We start from the raw sequence: 15,049 nt of genomic DNA on the forward strand, positions 1-15,049 counted from the left end.
CACACTGTACATTTCATACCTGTGATTCATTTATTTTGCAACTGGAAGTTTGTACCTCTTAACTCCCTCACCTATTTCTCTCCTCCCCCCACCTCTCTGCTCTTTGGCAACCACCTGTTTGTTCTCTGTATCTATGACACTGTTTCTGTTTTGTTATGTTTGTTCATTTGTTTTGTTTTTTAGATTCCACATATAAGTGAAATCATATAGTATTTGTTATTATTATACTGAATTATAGTAAATAACTATAACAGGACTAAATCATCCTGTGTGTTCAAAATTCAAATGTGTTTTTTGTTTTTGTCAAAAAGTATTTACATAGGGGCTTCCCTGGGGGCGCAATGGTTAAGAATCCACCTGCCAATGCAGGGGACACGGGTTCAAGTCCTGGTCTGGGAAGATCCCACATGCTGCGGAGCAACTAAGCCTGTGCGCCGCAACTACTGACCCTGCGCTCTAGAGCCCGTGGGCCACAACTACTGAAGCCCACGCGCCTAGAGCCCATGCTCCACAACAAGAGAAGCCACCGCAGTGAGAAGCCTGCACACCGCGACAAAGAGTAGCCCCTGCTCGCCGCAACTAGAGAAAGCCTGCGTGTTGCAACGAAGACCCAACACAACCAAAAAATAAATAAATAATTTTTTAAAAATTATTTACATATATATGTGAATACTTTGTATATGATGTTGTATATGATGTTTTAAATACATAATCATCAAAAGTCATTGAATTGTACAATTTAAAGAGCTGTATGTAATTTATAGTATGTAAACTATTCCTCAATAAAAACATTTCTTGATAAGGAAAAAAATAACTAGTAATTCTGAATGAACCTGTTTTTTTTTCTCTAGATATTCGGTAGTATGTTCCTTTTATTCCTTTTTTAAGTTAATAGACTTTAATTTTAAATTTATAGAAGAATTGAGCAGACAGTATAGTACAGAGTTCCCATTTTACATGCCCCCCTCACAGAATTTTCCCTATTATTAACATTTTATATTAGTATGGTACATTTGTTACAATTAATGAACTAATATTGATACATTATTTTTAACTAAAGTCCATACTTTATTCATATTTCCTTAGTGTTTATCTAATGTCCTTTTCTGTTCCAGGATCATATCCAGGATACCACATTACATACAGTTATCATGTCTCCTTAGACTTCTGTTGGCTGTGACAGTTTCTCAGACTTTCCTTGTTTTTGATGACCTTGACAGTTTTGAGGAGTACTGGCCAGATATATTGTAGGATGCCCCTCCCTTGGAATTTGCTGTTTTTCTAATGATTAGACTGGGATTATGGGTTTTGGGGAGGAAGACCACAGTTAGAATGCCATTTTTGTCACATCATATCAAGGATACATACAACCTTTGATTACTTTTTTCTTTTTAATAGAAGTCCATAAACATAAATATCATCCACAACTGATTACTTTTAATATGGTTTTTCAGATATATTATTTCAGCGCTTTGCAAAGATATTCATTGGCTGTCTTGCAGCAGTTACTAGTGGTATGATGTATGCTCTCTATTTATCAGCGTACCATGAACGGAAATTCTGGTTTTCCAACAGGCAGGTAAGAAGAAAGAATTTTGAGCATATGAACGTTTGTTTTAATATTTAATGTTAATTTAAATAATGTGTTTTCCAGGGAGCCAAAACATGCATGATAAGTATGACACGTGCTTTCTTTTTTTTTATTATTTTTTTTTATTGGTACGCAGGCCTCTCGTTGCCGTGGCCTCTCTCGTTTTGGAGCACAGGCTCCGGACGCGCAGGCTCAGCGGCCATGGCTCACGGGCCCAGCCGCTCCGCGGCATGTGGGATCCTTCCGGACCGGGGCATGAACCCGTGTCCCCTGCATCGGCAGGCGGTCTCTCAAACACTGTGCCACCAGGGAAGCCCGAGAAGTGCTTAATGTTATGCTGTAAGCCAGTAGGAACAAAATGGTATAGAAGCTGTCTTGAGTCACAGTATCAACCTTGAAAAATTTAATAGCATGTATTTCAAGGTGGTAGAACAGAAATTATGAGGGGGCTTTCCTTCATGCAATTGATTTATCGGGACTTTTGATGACAGTGAAATGTTATGAAGTTTAGTCAGCTTTTTCGTAGTTTTGGTAGTTTACATTTAAGGAACAGTCTGTGGCAGTTTCAGCATCAAAATATCTTAATTTTTAGATTAGAATGTTTTGAAGTGCTGAAAATGATTAGCAGACATAACAGTATTTATTAAAATGTTGCCTCATATTAGTATGTTTAATGTTTGGTTTTAAATCGTGTTAATCACAGACTCTACTCACTATAGTTATATTCATAATTCATTTGGCCTTTGAATAAGTTTGTTTTCAGACTTACCTTCGCAATCAGGTATACCTGTAATAATATACATTGGCCAAGTTCGTGGTGTTACCACTTGACTCTAAAGTTTTTTTATTTTTGTTTTAGCCCAAACTCTTTTGTGTTGTTGTTCTTATTTTTGAGCGAATAGTCAAGCTGACTAAATGTTTTTAAGCCATTGATTTATCTAACACCACCAAAACATTTAACTGAATAATTACTCACCTGTATTGATTTGACCAAGGATTTTGTATAGCCTATTTCCTTGAAAGTGTTATGAAGATTAAGTATTAGTTGTTCTCAACACTGGATGTACAATAGAAAAATCTGGGATGATTTAAAAAATAACTTCCCTCACAGATTCTTAGGTGGGGTGGGGCGAGTGTCTGGGTCAATATTGCACAAAATCTTTCCATGTGATTCTGTTATGTAGGCAGAATTGAGAACAATAAGGTTTAAAAATCTAGAAGACATTCATGAAGAGCATTGTGATGAGCCAGGAGCATTGGCATCATCTGGGAGCTTTTTCAGAACTGCAGATTCTCAGGCCACACTTTAGAATCAGAACCTATGTTTGAATAAGATCTCTAGAAGTTTTATATGAACATTAACTTTGAGAAGCACTGATTAAGAGTTCACATCTTTGAAATTTTAGAAAGAAAAATCAGTACCCATTCATAAAAAATAATTTTGAGGAAATTTATTTAGACTAATAAGCTCTAGATGAGAAAAAAAAAGGGTTCACTGGTCAAATAAATCTAGGAAAGACTTTATAGAGATTCTCAGTGCATAATGAATAGTGAAACTCTGAAAAGTTGCAATGAAAAAACTCATATTTTTCTCTAATCCAGCGTTTACATAGCTTATTTAACTCTTTTTAGGTAACACCCATTAATACCTTAGGAAGTTCTGTTGATCAAACTTTGGGGAAACTGCTCTGATATCTTTTGTATTAATTGATAAAATTATGCATGAAAATAAACATGTTTCATTTTAAAAGATTATAGATTTATGAAAGTTTGATTCAGCATGAAAAGCACAGGTTTCAGTGTTTTTTGACTACCTATGTTCTTGGTTCTGTACAGCCTAATTTTAGGAATTTTAAGATTTAATTACATTTCTGGGAGTTCATTTGAAAAGAACTGGTTAGTTGTCTGCTGCTCTTGGAAAGCCCTAATTAAGGGCTTGCTGTTCTGGATACCTAGGGAAGTGGAATAGCAATAGAAAAATAATACTTTCTTTTTAAACTTACATTTTTATTATGGACTTCTGACACCTCAACCATCATTTTTTACTTCCTGCTATACTGTTCTTGTTCTCCTTATGGTACTACTTTGGGTTTTCCTTCCAGATTTTTCTTATGTATAATAGGCAAATAACTTACGAGTTACCATCTAGTTTAAACCTTAAGTATTTCATTAAAGTGATTGCCAGATTATCGAAAAGTTTAATCTTATTAATATGGCCACTAGTGGTTAAAGGAAAATTCAAACATGTCTTTGAATAAAAGGATAAATAAATAGCATTAATTTGGAGTATGAGGAGAGAAAAAGATTGCAGTTGAAATTTAAGACACTGGTATTTAAATAATCATTTCATTTTCTTTTAGGAGCTTGAACGGGAAATCACATTTCAGGGTGATAGTGCCATTTATTATTCTTATTATAAGGATATGTTAAAGGCACCTTCATTTGAAAGAGGTATGGTAACTACATTTGTATATTTAGTAACAATATTTTCCTAAAATAAAACATTGTTCTTATATGTGGGAGCCCTTGAATGTGGAGATTTGTCTCAGAATATAGGTATTGGTCTTCCTTGTAGTTAATTTAAAAATTGGAAAAATGAGGCACAGAGTATTATATTTTGAGATCCTTCTTGATAATAAAGTATTTAATGACCTCTGAATAACATGTTCAATTCTTGTAAAAGCAGAATAAATAATCTGGAGAAAAATTTTTCTGGCTTTAGGTGTATACGAACTGACACACAATAACAAAACTGTATCTCTGAAGACTATAAATGCGGTGCAGCAAATGTCTCTATATCCAGAACTTATTGCCAGCGTTTTATATCAAGCAACTGGTAGCAATGTATGTGTTTCTTTTGACTTTAATATTTATTTTCTCACATATTTATGAATCCTCAAAATTATATGTTGTCATCCTATTATCTCCTTCTCTCTTTTTTTTTTTTTCCCCAATTAGGAGATTATTGAGCCAGTATATTTCTATATTGGCATTGTTTTTGGATTGCAAGGAATATATGTCACTGCTTTATTTGTTACAAGTTGGCTTATGAGTGGAACTTGGCTAGCAGGAATGCTAACTGTTGCATGGTTCATTATTAACAGGTAAGAAAGGTGTTTTTAATTAAGTTTTACAGTTTTTTGTGACTGTGGTAGAGTTCTAAAAATGGCTCCCCCCTCCAAGCCTTCCATGCCCTGATTCCTGCCTGTGAATATGATGAGATTTCATCCCTGTGATTATGTTGTGTTGTACGGCAGCAGTCCCCACCCTTTTTGGCACCAGGGACAGGTTTCCTTGAAGACGGTTTTTCCACGGAAGTGGGGTGGATGGGGCATGCAGTAATGCGAGGGGCAGGTGAAGCATCGCTCGCTCGCCCGCCTCTCACCTCTTGCTGTGCAGCCCAGTTCCTAACAGGCCGTGGACCAGTACTGGTCCGTGGCCCGGGGGTCAGGGACCCCGGTTATATGGCATAGTTGACCTTAAGGTAGGAAGGTTAGCTGGTGGGCCTGATCTAATCGTATGAGCCCCTAAAAGTGAGCAGCTTTCTGCAGCTGGTACAGAAGGGAAGTCAGAGATATTTGAAGCATGAGAAGGATTTGGTGCCTTGTTGCTGGATTGAAGTGAGGAGGAAATGAATTCTGCCAACAACCAGTGAGCTTGTAAAAACTCTACAAGCCCTGTATAAGAACTACAGCCCCAGTTGATGCTTTGATTTTAGCTTAAGGAGACCCTGAACAGAGAATCCAGCCATACTGTGCTGGGTTTGTGAGCCAATGAATCTGTGTTATTTTAAGCCACTACATTTGTGGTCATTTGTCATGCAACAGTTGAAAAATAATACACCCACCTCTATCTCTCTATTTTCAACCATAGCAACATTGGCATACATGTCTTTCCTCATTTATTTAAAATTGATGACATAGCTTCATGAAAAGAAGGAAGAGGCATCAGATATATCAGTTTTAAGTTAACCACTATATTAATCTATGACAGCGTGCTTTGAATAATAAATCCATTCCTTTTGGTGATTAAAGGAGCCTCAGTTCTTTAATAGTGAGTACAAAGAGAGTAGGGGATGGGACTTCTTTGAAATGGAGAGCTAAAATTTTCTTGGCATTGGTCAGTGTCAAAAATTTATTTTTTGAATGATCCTTTTTTGGCTTTTGAAAGTGCTTCCTCTCCATAGCACTTTGTCCTCATAACACTTAACGTGATTAAATTTTAGAAAATGAGACCTTTCTTCTGTTATACATTTTCTTTTGGCAGCTGCCAAATGAAAAATATGGTACTTCAAAGACACTGAGTTTCAGATTTAGGGCTGTATCTCTTACTGGGCTTTGGTTAGGGTCACATGCTGGCAACAGTTTGAAGTAAACGATTTTAAAAATATTCCTAAAAAAAAAAAAAAAATATTCCTTAGAAGTTTTCAAGTATGGCTGTCCAGCTTTATGAGTTATCAGTATATTTCTTCTTAACTCATAAAGGGAGTACAGGGATGAACCAAACTTTATTATTATAAAAGCAACACATGTACATCATAAAAAACTTGAAACCAGCAAAAATAAAATAGTAAGTTCACATTCCCACCACCTGGAAATCACTCAGTATTGTTTATATCTTGGTGCATATTCTTTTGGACCTTTTTCTATTGTGAATATGTGGGTGTATACATGTATGTATTTGTGGTTATGTATGTATATATATGTTTATATTTTTTAACCAAGATGAGATATATTGCACATTACTGTTTTATATGCTGCTTTCCTTATTTAGAAGCCTCTGCCTTTCTATTTCAGTAACTTTTTTATCTTTTCTAATACCCAGCCCATATTAGAATATCTTGTGTTGACCCCAAAATACACTCTATAGCTGATTTATCCAAACCAGTATTTAATCCAGGACTACGTATTGCATCTGGTTGTTAACGTTCCTTAACTCTCTTTAAATCTAACATAGTCCCTTTTTTTTTTTTTTGTGGTAAGTGGGCCTCTCACTGTTGTGGCCTCTCCCGTTGTGGAGCACAGGCTCTGGACGCGCAGGCTCGACGGCCATGGCTCACGGGCCTAGCCGCTCAGCGGCCTGTGGGATCTTCCCGGTCCGGGGCACGAACCCATGTCCCCTGCATCGGCAGGCGGACTCTCAACCACTGCGCCACCAGGGAAGCCCAGTCCCCTTTTTTTAATGACAGTTGGCTTGTTGAAGGGACCAAGTCAGTCGTCCTACAGAATGTCCCAACTTCTGGATTTCTCCTATTGCTTCCCTGTGGTGTTATTTAACTATTCTCTCTGTCTTCTGTGTTTATGTAATCTGGAAGATACCTCTAAAGGCTTGATGGATTCAAGATAAACAATTTTGGTTAGAATATATTGTCGATGATGTAGTTTTCATGTTCTGTGACTTTACAAGTTACAGGGTATTTAGTTGGCCTAACCCTAGTGAAGCTGAAATTGCTGGTTTAAAGGATGACAGTCTGATCTCTCCATTGAATAATTATGTTTTCCTCTTATGACTATAAAACAATCTGTGCGGTGTTCTGGGGCATCAAATGAACGTCCTTTTCACCATTAACAATATACCCAAGGGTTGTAACTCTAGTTGACAGCCTTTGCCTAATTTAGGGTTTATAAAATTAGGGTTTTCTATTTTCATTAGCTTCATTCTTCAAAAGTAGAATCTTTCTTTATTAACCAGGTTCTTTGGTTACCTTTAAATTCAGTTATTATTAGAAAGTTAGGACAAATGCTTAATTTCACTTTAATTACCAATTTCTTTGTAAGAGATTGTTTTAATAGCTGTTTCACACAGTGATAAAAAGCATTTTCTGGTGTTCTCCTTTTTAAGCATCTTTGTGTACTTAGAGATTTTCATTGATTCAATAGGGCTAAAATACATTACCATCATTATTCTTTTTCTTGCTTAAATTTTTACAGCATTGGTCGATAGGAGTGCTTTCAGACTGGCTCCCGAGTTCTTTTGACACATCTTCATTAATCTTTGAAAGTGTCTTGTTTTCTGGCTCAACAGGAAGAGCAGGCTCACCTTGTGTATTCCAATGAAAGATTTGCAATTAGCCTTTTCTCTCTGGAGCTTTGATTCCTTTTAGTATAAAGTAGTATTAGAGAATCTGGTGTGGATGCCAGGGGTATAGATGACTTCTTGTTAAGTCAGAAAGTGCCCGTTAGAGAATATTATAAGTTGCCATGTACTCTTCTAAAATTTCATTAGGATTCATTGTTAGAAATTTAATAGCACACTCACAGAATTTATTTCAGTGCTAATAGACTAGGTCTAGAAATTTCTTGCTTTGTAGAGTGAAAGTGTGTTTCGTATACAGCATTATTTAAAATAGAGACCTTCTAAAAGGATTGCTTTCTTGACTATGTGATGCATAAGTTATTGATGTATAACAGATCAATCCAAAACTTAATAGCTTAAAACAACAAACATCTCTCACAATTTCTGAGGGTCAGGAATCCAGAGTGGCTTATCTGTGTGCTTCTAGCTAAGGGTTTCTTATGAGGTTGAGTCAGTAGTTGGTTGGGGCTACAGTCATCTGAAGGCTTGACTGGCCTGGATCATTTTTACTTAGTTCACTTCATGTGGCTTTTGCAAGAAGCCTCAGTTCCTTGCTGGCTGTTGGCCTAGAAGGCCTTAGTTTCTCATCACATGGACCTCTGCAGAGGGCTGCTCACAGCTTGGTTGCTGGCTTCCTTTAGAGTGAATGATCCAAGAGAGACTGGAGTGAATGTGTCATAGTGGAAGCCAGCTATCTTTAATAACCTAATATCAGAAATGATAGGACATCACTCTGCCATATTCTGTTGGTCATGCAGACTAATCGTGGCACAACATGGGAAGTGGCTACACAGGGTGTTAATACCAGGAGGCAGGGACCGTTATGAACCATCTTGGAGGCTGGCTGTCACCTACAATGAACTTTAATATTCATTTCATTTAATCCCTAGATCTTTCTTCATCAGAAGTTCAAAGAGAAAGACTAGGCAACTTTATCATGTAAAAATAACAGCAATTAAAGAATAATAAGACTCCCTGTCAAATAAATTATTTTAAAGATCTTAGTGAGAATTGTAAGGAAATTGCCTTATTTAATTATAATTCAGTTGCCTTATTAACTTGCCTTGTTTAATGATGCAATATATCCTGGGTAGCTGGAGCAGGAGTTAGGTGGAAATATTAATCTGATATATTCTGTTAAAGTGTATCTTTTAGCAATTGAAACATTTAAGCAAGTAGCTTTTTCTTTATGTGTTTGTTTTGCATTGTTTATTTTTTATTGGTTATTGGTATATATTTTCCTTTTTTTTTTTTTTGGTTGTGCGGCATGTGGGATCTTAGTTGCCCACCAGGGATTGAAGCCGTGCCCCCTGCAGTGGAAGCACTGAGTCTTAACCACTGGACCTTAAGGAAGTCCCATATTGGTATATATTTTATACTGCAAAATATATTTGAATGCCATGAAAGAGTATGCTGTCTTTTTTATTTATCAGCTTTGGTTTATATATGATTGCCTAGAAAAGTGCAAAAAGATATTAGTCATTCCATTATATTATGATTATTATTTGTGTTCTTAGTGACGTTTTGTGATACTCATTCCTTAATATTAGGAGTAGGAAGCAGGATTATAAAATAGCTCCTGTTTGTTCAAACTAAAGGATGTAGGTATATTAGAAAATTCAAGAAAATTTCAGGAAATAGCACTGTGCATATAGTAGTGGGGGGAAATCAGAGGCAGATGACTCCCTGTGATCAGACTATCACCAAAATGGGCTAACCTGAGTCCAGTCTTCATGTATAAACAATATAGAAATTGCTCTTGGTCCCCACTGATCTTTTCGTCTACAAATATATCCCTGAGAATCACTTTCAGTGGACACATGTTTATATTTGAAGAGCGAAGAAAATATATCTGATTAAAAGTCTATACTAAGTTTAATCTTTGGCCTAAAAAGGGTAACTGTGCACATCGGTGATTCATAAAAGGGTAAGATGCAAGGAATGCACATGTCCCAGAGTTAACAAAAAATAATGGTAACACATGGTGCTGGGTCTATAATAATGATATTGGTATACTCTGGATGCTTGTGGAAGTATAAAGTTTTTCAATTTTAGATGCCAGTTTTTCCCAGGAATTTCATTGTATTCTAAGGAAGTAATTCAAAAAAGAAGGAAAGAGTTCACTGCTTCAATTTATTTATTATAGTATTATTTGTAATAATATGAAAAATTAGAAAACAACCTAAATTTAAGGGAATGGTTAGGTAAATTGTAATATGTCAATGCAAGGGAACATATAGCCATTAAAAGTTATACTGATATTGCATAGGTGTTTTTCAGCTTTCACACATTATACACTGGATTGACATGCCAAGCTGTTTTTCACATCTAATCTAAATCAATGTTTCTCAAACTTCAGTTATATATATTTAAAACTTAATAATCATGGATTCCGTGTGTTGATTTAAATAATTTGAATGATAATGCTACTTAAATATAAAGCATTAAACTATGTTTTTAAGCTCCTTATGTATTGAAACCAATTTACTAATGAAGTAACAAACCAGTAAAATATTAACTAAAAACTTTAATGTGAAAAATTATATTTTGCTAACACCAAATTTCTACTCTCTGTGTATGACAAACCTACCCAGTTAGGTACCGTGAGATGACTCATTTCTCATCATGTTGCTCTGTTCAGTCCATTATGAAATCTCTTTTTGTTTCTTTTAGCACAGTGATCAGTACATCATTCTGTTTTTACTTGGCAATACATCATTTAGTATTTTTTTTCTGATTAGCCTAAGCTAATTGAAGTAGTGCTGTGTTACCAACTGGATTGTTAACACAAACATGGAAGTCCTGAAATCTTTTTGGCAGTAGTGGGTTACAAAGTGGTCGTCCAAGTGATTCCGGTTATGTTTATACTATGATGTGTTTAAAAGGAAAACACAAAAACTCAGAGTTAGCTGATCTCTGGGAATGTATCCATAGATGAAATTGATAAAAGTAGTTGTTATTTGAATTGCTGGTTTGTGCTGCTGTCTGCTAGACTCTGCTGCTGGGGAGAAAAAGTGAGTCTCATTGGATTTTGTCACATTCCACTATTAGCCTTCTGGTTCTCACTACCACCAGGCATGGATGGTGTGGGGAAGAGCAAGAGTAGCACAAGTGTTCAGGACTGTGGCCGTGAGGATGCGTGTTCACGTGTAGAGAATAACTGGCAGAGACCCTACTCAGTTTTTACGGAAGAGCAAGAGTAGCACAAGTGTTCAGGACTGGCCGTGAGGATGCGTGTTCACGTGTAGAGAATAACTGGCAGAGACCCTACTCAGTTTTTGCTGCAATGACTAGAGGTTTCCTTCATCCCTTCTCCAGACAGTGCTTCTGATGCAGAGTTTTACAGGTTTCACTGCACTAAGCTGTGTGTTGGGTAGGGGTAGTGAGTGAGTCTTTGGAATGAGGATTGCTAGGTTCACCTTCCCAATTCTAGGCTGATAGAGTGGTTGGCAGAGTCCTGACTTGAGAATAGACATCTTCTCCTTCGTACTTCCTGACTTACGACATGTGAATATCTTGTTTTGTCTTTTAGAAAGCTAACTTTCACAACAATTTTTCATAAATAATATTGCATGAAAGTAGGTGGCCTTTAGAATACATGATGTTCACTAAATGGTATTGCAGCAATCAAATCTGGAAAAGAAATACTTATTGCACACATAGTAAAATAAATTCCAATTGGATTAAAGAATTAAAAGTTAACAGTGAAACCAATGATCACTGTACAAAATCATTGGTTCCTGGTTTTTTTTGTTGTTGTTGTTGTTTTTGCGGTACCCGGGCCTCTCACTGTTGTGGCCTCTCCCGTTGCGGAGCACAGGCTCCAGATGCGCAGGCTCCGGACGCGCAGGCTCAGCGGCCATGGCTCACGGGCCTAGCCCCTCCGCGGCATGTGGGATCTTCCTGGACCGGGGCACGAACCCGTGTCCCCTGCATCGGCAGGTGGACTCTCAACCACTGAGCCACCAGGGAAGCCCTGGTTCCTGTTTTTAAAAAACGTTTTTAATAGATAAAGCCAGAAACAATGTAAGTGTATAACAATAGGAACTGGTTAGATTATGATAAACCTGTACAGTTATGTGCCATGACCATTCAATATTCTTGAAGTATATTGACATATATACTATGGAAAGGTGCTCATAATATATTGTTAAGTAAAAATAGTTCATTACAGAGTTATAAAAGAGATAAGATCTAATACTGTTTACTAGGTTCTGGACACTGTACTAAGTTTTTTCCAGCTTTTATTTCATTTGATCTTCATGTTTTTAATTTATGTATATATATTCAATTACATATACATTCATAGAACACAGGTTATTTTCTAATACTTTTTAGAAGTTTTATTGAGATGTAATTGGCATAGAATAAACTTGTACATATTTAAAATGTAGAAGTTGATAATTTTAGACATTTAGACACCCTTGTGAAACCATCAACAAAATCAGTATAATACACATTATCATACCCAAAAGTTTCATTGTGCTCCTTGGTAATCTCTCCCTTTTTCCTCTTCTTACCCCACCTCTACTGCTGTAGAAAATCAGGAAAGATCAGGAAACCAGTGATCTGCTTTCTGTCACTATAAATTAGTTTTCATTTTCTAGAATTTTATATAAATGGAGTCATATAGCATATACTTTTTCGGTTTTTTATTTTCCTCCATTCAGCATAATTATTTTGAGATTCATATATGTTGGGTGTATCAATAGTTCATTTCTTTTTATTGCTGAGTAGTATCCTATTGTATGGCTATACCACATTTAAAAACTTTTTTAAAATTTATTTAATTTTTTTGGCCATGCCACGTGGCTTGTGGGATTCTAGTTCCCCAGCCAGGGATTGAACCCTCACCCTCGGCAATGAAAGCATGGAGTCCCAAACCACGGGACCACCAGGGAATTCCCTGTACCACAATTTGACTGAACTAAATTACACGCAAGAATGTTTGTCTCCATTAGGAGAATTATGCAGCAATTTTCATGAAGTTTTTTAAGCAATAGCACCTTTGTTTTTTGTGTGGGAAATAGCCATTGGGTTTATGAGATCCAGATTTAATTATTGTTGGGAAGGGAGTCCATTGTGGTGTGAGGATATGCATGGGAGACAACAGGCTTTCAATGAAAACTGATAGAGGAGAAACTTAGGAGGAGCCTGCAAAGACATTGTGTTTGATTCTGGAGATTTTCAAAGCTCTCCGGATCTATCACATAAAGGACTACTGTAATGTTAATTCTGGGTAACCTGCTGATTGAAAAAAGTATTAAACTAGATATCAGAAGCTATGCATTGTAATCCTAGTTGTGTCACATACTAGCTATATGACTTCATTAAGTCATCACCTCTCTGAACTTCATATTCCTTTTATATAAGGATTAGTATAAGAACTGTGGATCTGCCAGGCCTGCTAGTTATGTAGTGCACATTGTGCTCTAGAGAGGGATAGCCATCTTGTTAAGGGAAGGGAGGGTGGGGGGCCGAACTCCAGTGTACTCTGCTGCAAGCTGTGTGTTGTAGCATGAGGCTGTATCTGCCCAGAGCAGGGATGCCTTTTTCAGCTTCTCACAGAGGCCCATCTATTCATCAAGCAGACACAGCAGCACTAAGTCTTCCTGGGTGGGAGGTAAGGTAAGGGTGAAACACTATTAATTTGTTCAAAGATTCTGTATAGGTAATGGTGGCTTTGTCCATGCCTACCTCACAGGATACGGAGAAAAACAGTGTGTGAAAGTGCCTTGAAAAGTATAGTGTTACACAAATATAATGTCTTGCTATTTTGCTGTTCATCTGTGGTTTATTTTAGGGTAGATACGACAAGAATTGAATACTCCATTCCTTTAAGAGAAAACTGGGCACTACCATATTTTGCATGCCAAGTTGCTGCACTTACAGGCTATTTAAAAAGCAACTTAAATTCTTATGGAGAGGTAAGATACAAATTTATTTGTCACAATTCTGATGTATTGCAAATGTGGTACATTATTTTAAAGCTATTCATATTAAGAGTTAAATTATATTCAGTGAAACCTGAACTACACCGTAAAGGATATAGTTAGGTAGTCTTGTTATAACTGTTATTCTGTAATCTGATTGACAGTCAATTATATTTATGAGAAAGGAGATGTTATATTGTTTTAGTGCAGTTACTTGACAAATATATGAAGAATATCTTATTTTGAAAATTAATCTGTCTCGTTATTTTACCGTTTCTCTCACTTCTGGAACATTGATGGCCTTTAATCATCACAAGTTGAAGAATATTAATGAAGATATAAAGAGTGACTACAAGGGACAACAATGGTAGCACTGCATATTTTGTTTGCCCGTATGTTTTCTGTGACTGAGGTGTAGGTAAGCTAGTGAGCTTCAGGAGACTATCCTGGATAGTTTAGATTCTTAGTGCTGTGCTGTTGTTGTTGTTGCCATAGGCCCTTTCAGCAGTCAAGTGAAGCTTAGAGACTCTGTATCAGAATAATGATTTTAAATGCATAAAATAAAATGTGATTATAAAAGGCAACCAATTAACTGAAATTGACTTAAATGTAGCAGTCCTTTGACAGTCTGTCTGCCTGTCTTAGGTTAAGAATTCCTGGCTAGAAAAAGGGACTGTAGGGACCTGGTTGGCCAGGAAATTGTATTTACTTTTGGTTCCTTTTTGAAATCTCTGAAAAATGTTCTTTCTTCCTTTCAGTGATGTCAGATGTCCTGAGCATAGCAAACTTTATTTCATTTTTTATAACACTAGTATTTCCTTTCTTATCTAAAATAATAAGAACACATTTCAGATTTGTAATTTTCCTTTTGTTGGTTTTGTATAAACAGCTTTCTGAGAAAGAATATTTTCTATAATAGGGAGTATTTGAGTGTTTTCCTGTAAGATTGTGTAGCTGTCTCTTAGGAAAGAATAGTTCTTCAGTTTTTTGTTTTGTTTTGTTTTTTTTGTGGTTCGCGGACCTCTCACCGTTGTGGCCTCTCCCGTAGCAGCCTCTCCCGTTGCGGAGCACAAGCTCTTTTATTTTACTTTTGGCCATACCGCCCAGCACGTGGGATCTCAGTTCCCCGACCAGGGATCGAACCCGTGCCCCCTGCAGTGGAGTTCTAACCACTGGACTGCCAGGGTATTCCTTTTCAAATATCTTTTTAATAAAACTATTATTCTTATTTATTTTAAAAGGAGTTTTGGAAAAGGTAGAATGAAATGTAAACTTATTTTTTCCCTTCTATACTATATTTTATATTTTTCTGAATAACTTATTTTTATTGCCATGTTATGTATTCTTTCTAGTAGTTTTTTAAATTCTAACTTTTTTTAATTAAAAAAGTAATACAGGGGGGCTTCCCTGGTGGCGCAGTGGTTGAGGGTCCGCCTGCATCCACAATGAG

The 15,049-nt window shown here is 36.5% G+C and overlaps 1 protein-coding gene across 3 annotated transcripts in view; it reads left to right on the forward strand.

The window, feature by feature from the left end:
- Nucleotides 1-15,049, forward strand: part of DPY19L4 (dpy-19 like 4) — a 64,532-nt gene that overhangs the window by 20,065 nt on the left and 29,418 nt on the right. The window contains exons 1-5 of one of the 3 annotated variants that reach the window (XM_024765428.1): nucleotides 1,317-1,579; nucleotides 3,952-4,042; nucleotides 4,314-4,435; nucleotides 4,550-4,695; nucleotides 13,470-13,593. In XM_024765428.1, the coding sequence (XP_024621196.1) occupies nucleotides 1,517-1,579; nucleotides 3,952-4,042; nucleotides 4,314-4,435; nucleotides 4,550-4,695; nucleotides 13,470-13,593 (546 nt within the window). In that variant the 5' untranslated portion in view covers nucleotides 1,317-1,516. Of the gene's footprint in view, nucleotides 1-1,316; nucleotides 1,580-3,951; nucleotides 4,043-4,313; nucleotides 4,436-4,549; nucleotides 4,696-13,469; nucleotides 13,594-15,049 lie in introns of those variants that run through there. The other 2 variants (XM_024765427.1, XM_024765429.1) reach the window with 2 other exon arrangements.

This window comes from Neophocaena asiaeorientalis, unplaced genomic scaffold (genome assembly GCF_003031525.2).
Source record: "Neophocaena asiaeorientalis asiaeorientalis breed wild unplaced genomic scaffold, Neophocaena_asiaeorientalis_V1.1 scaffold353, whole genome shotgun sequence".
Taxonomy (NCBI): domain Eukaryota; kingdom Metazoa; phylum Chordata; class Mammalia; order Artiodactyla; family Phocoenidae; genus Neophocaena; species Neophocaena asiaeorientalis.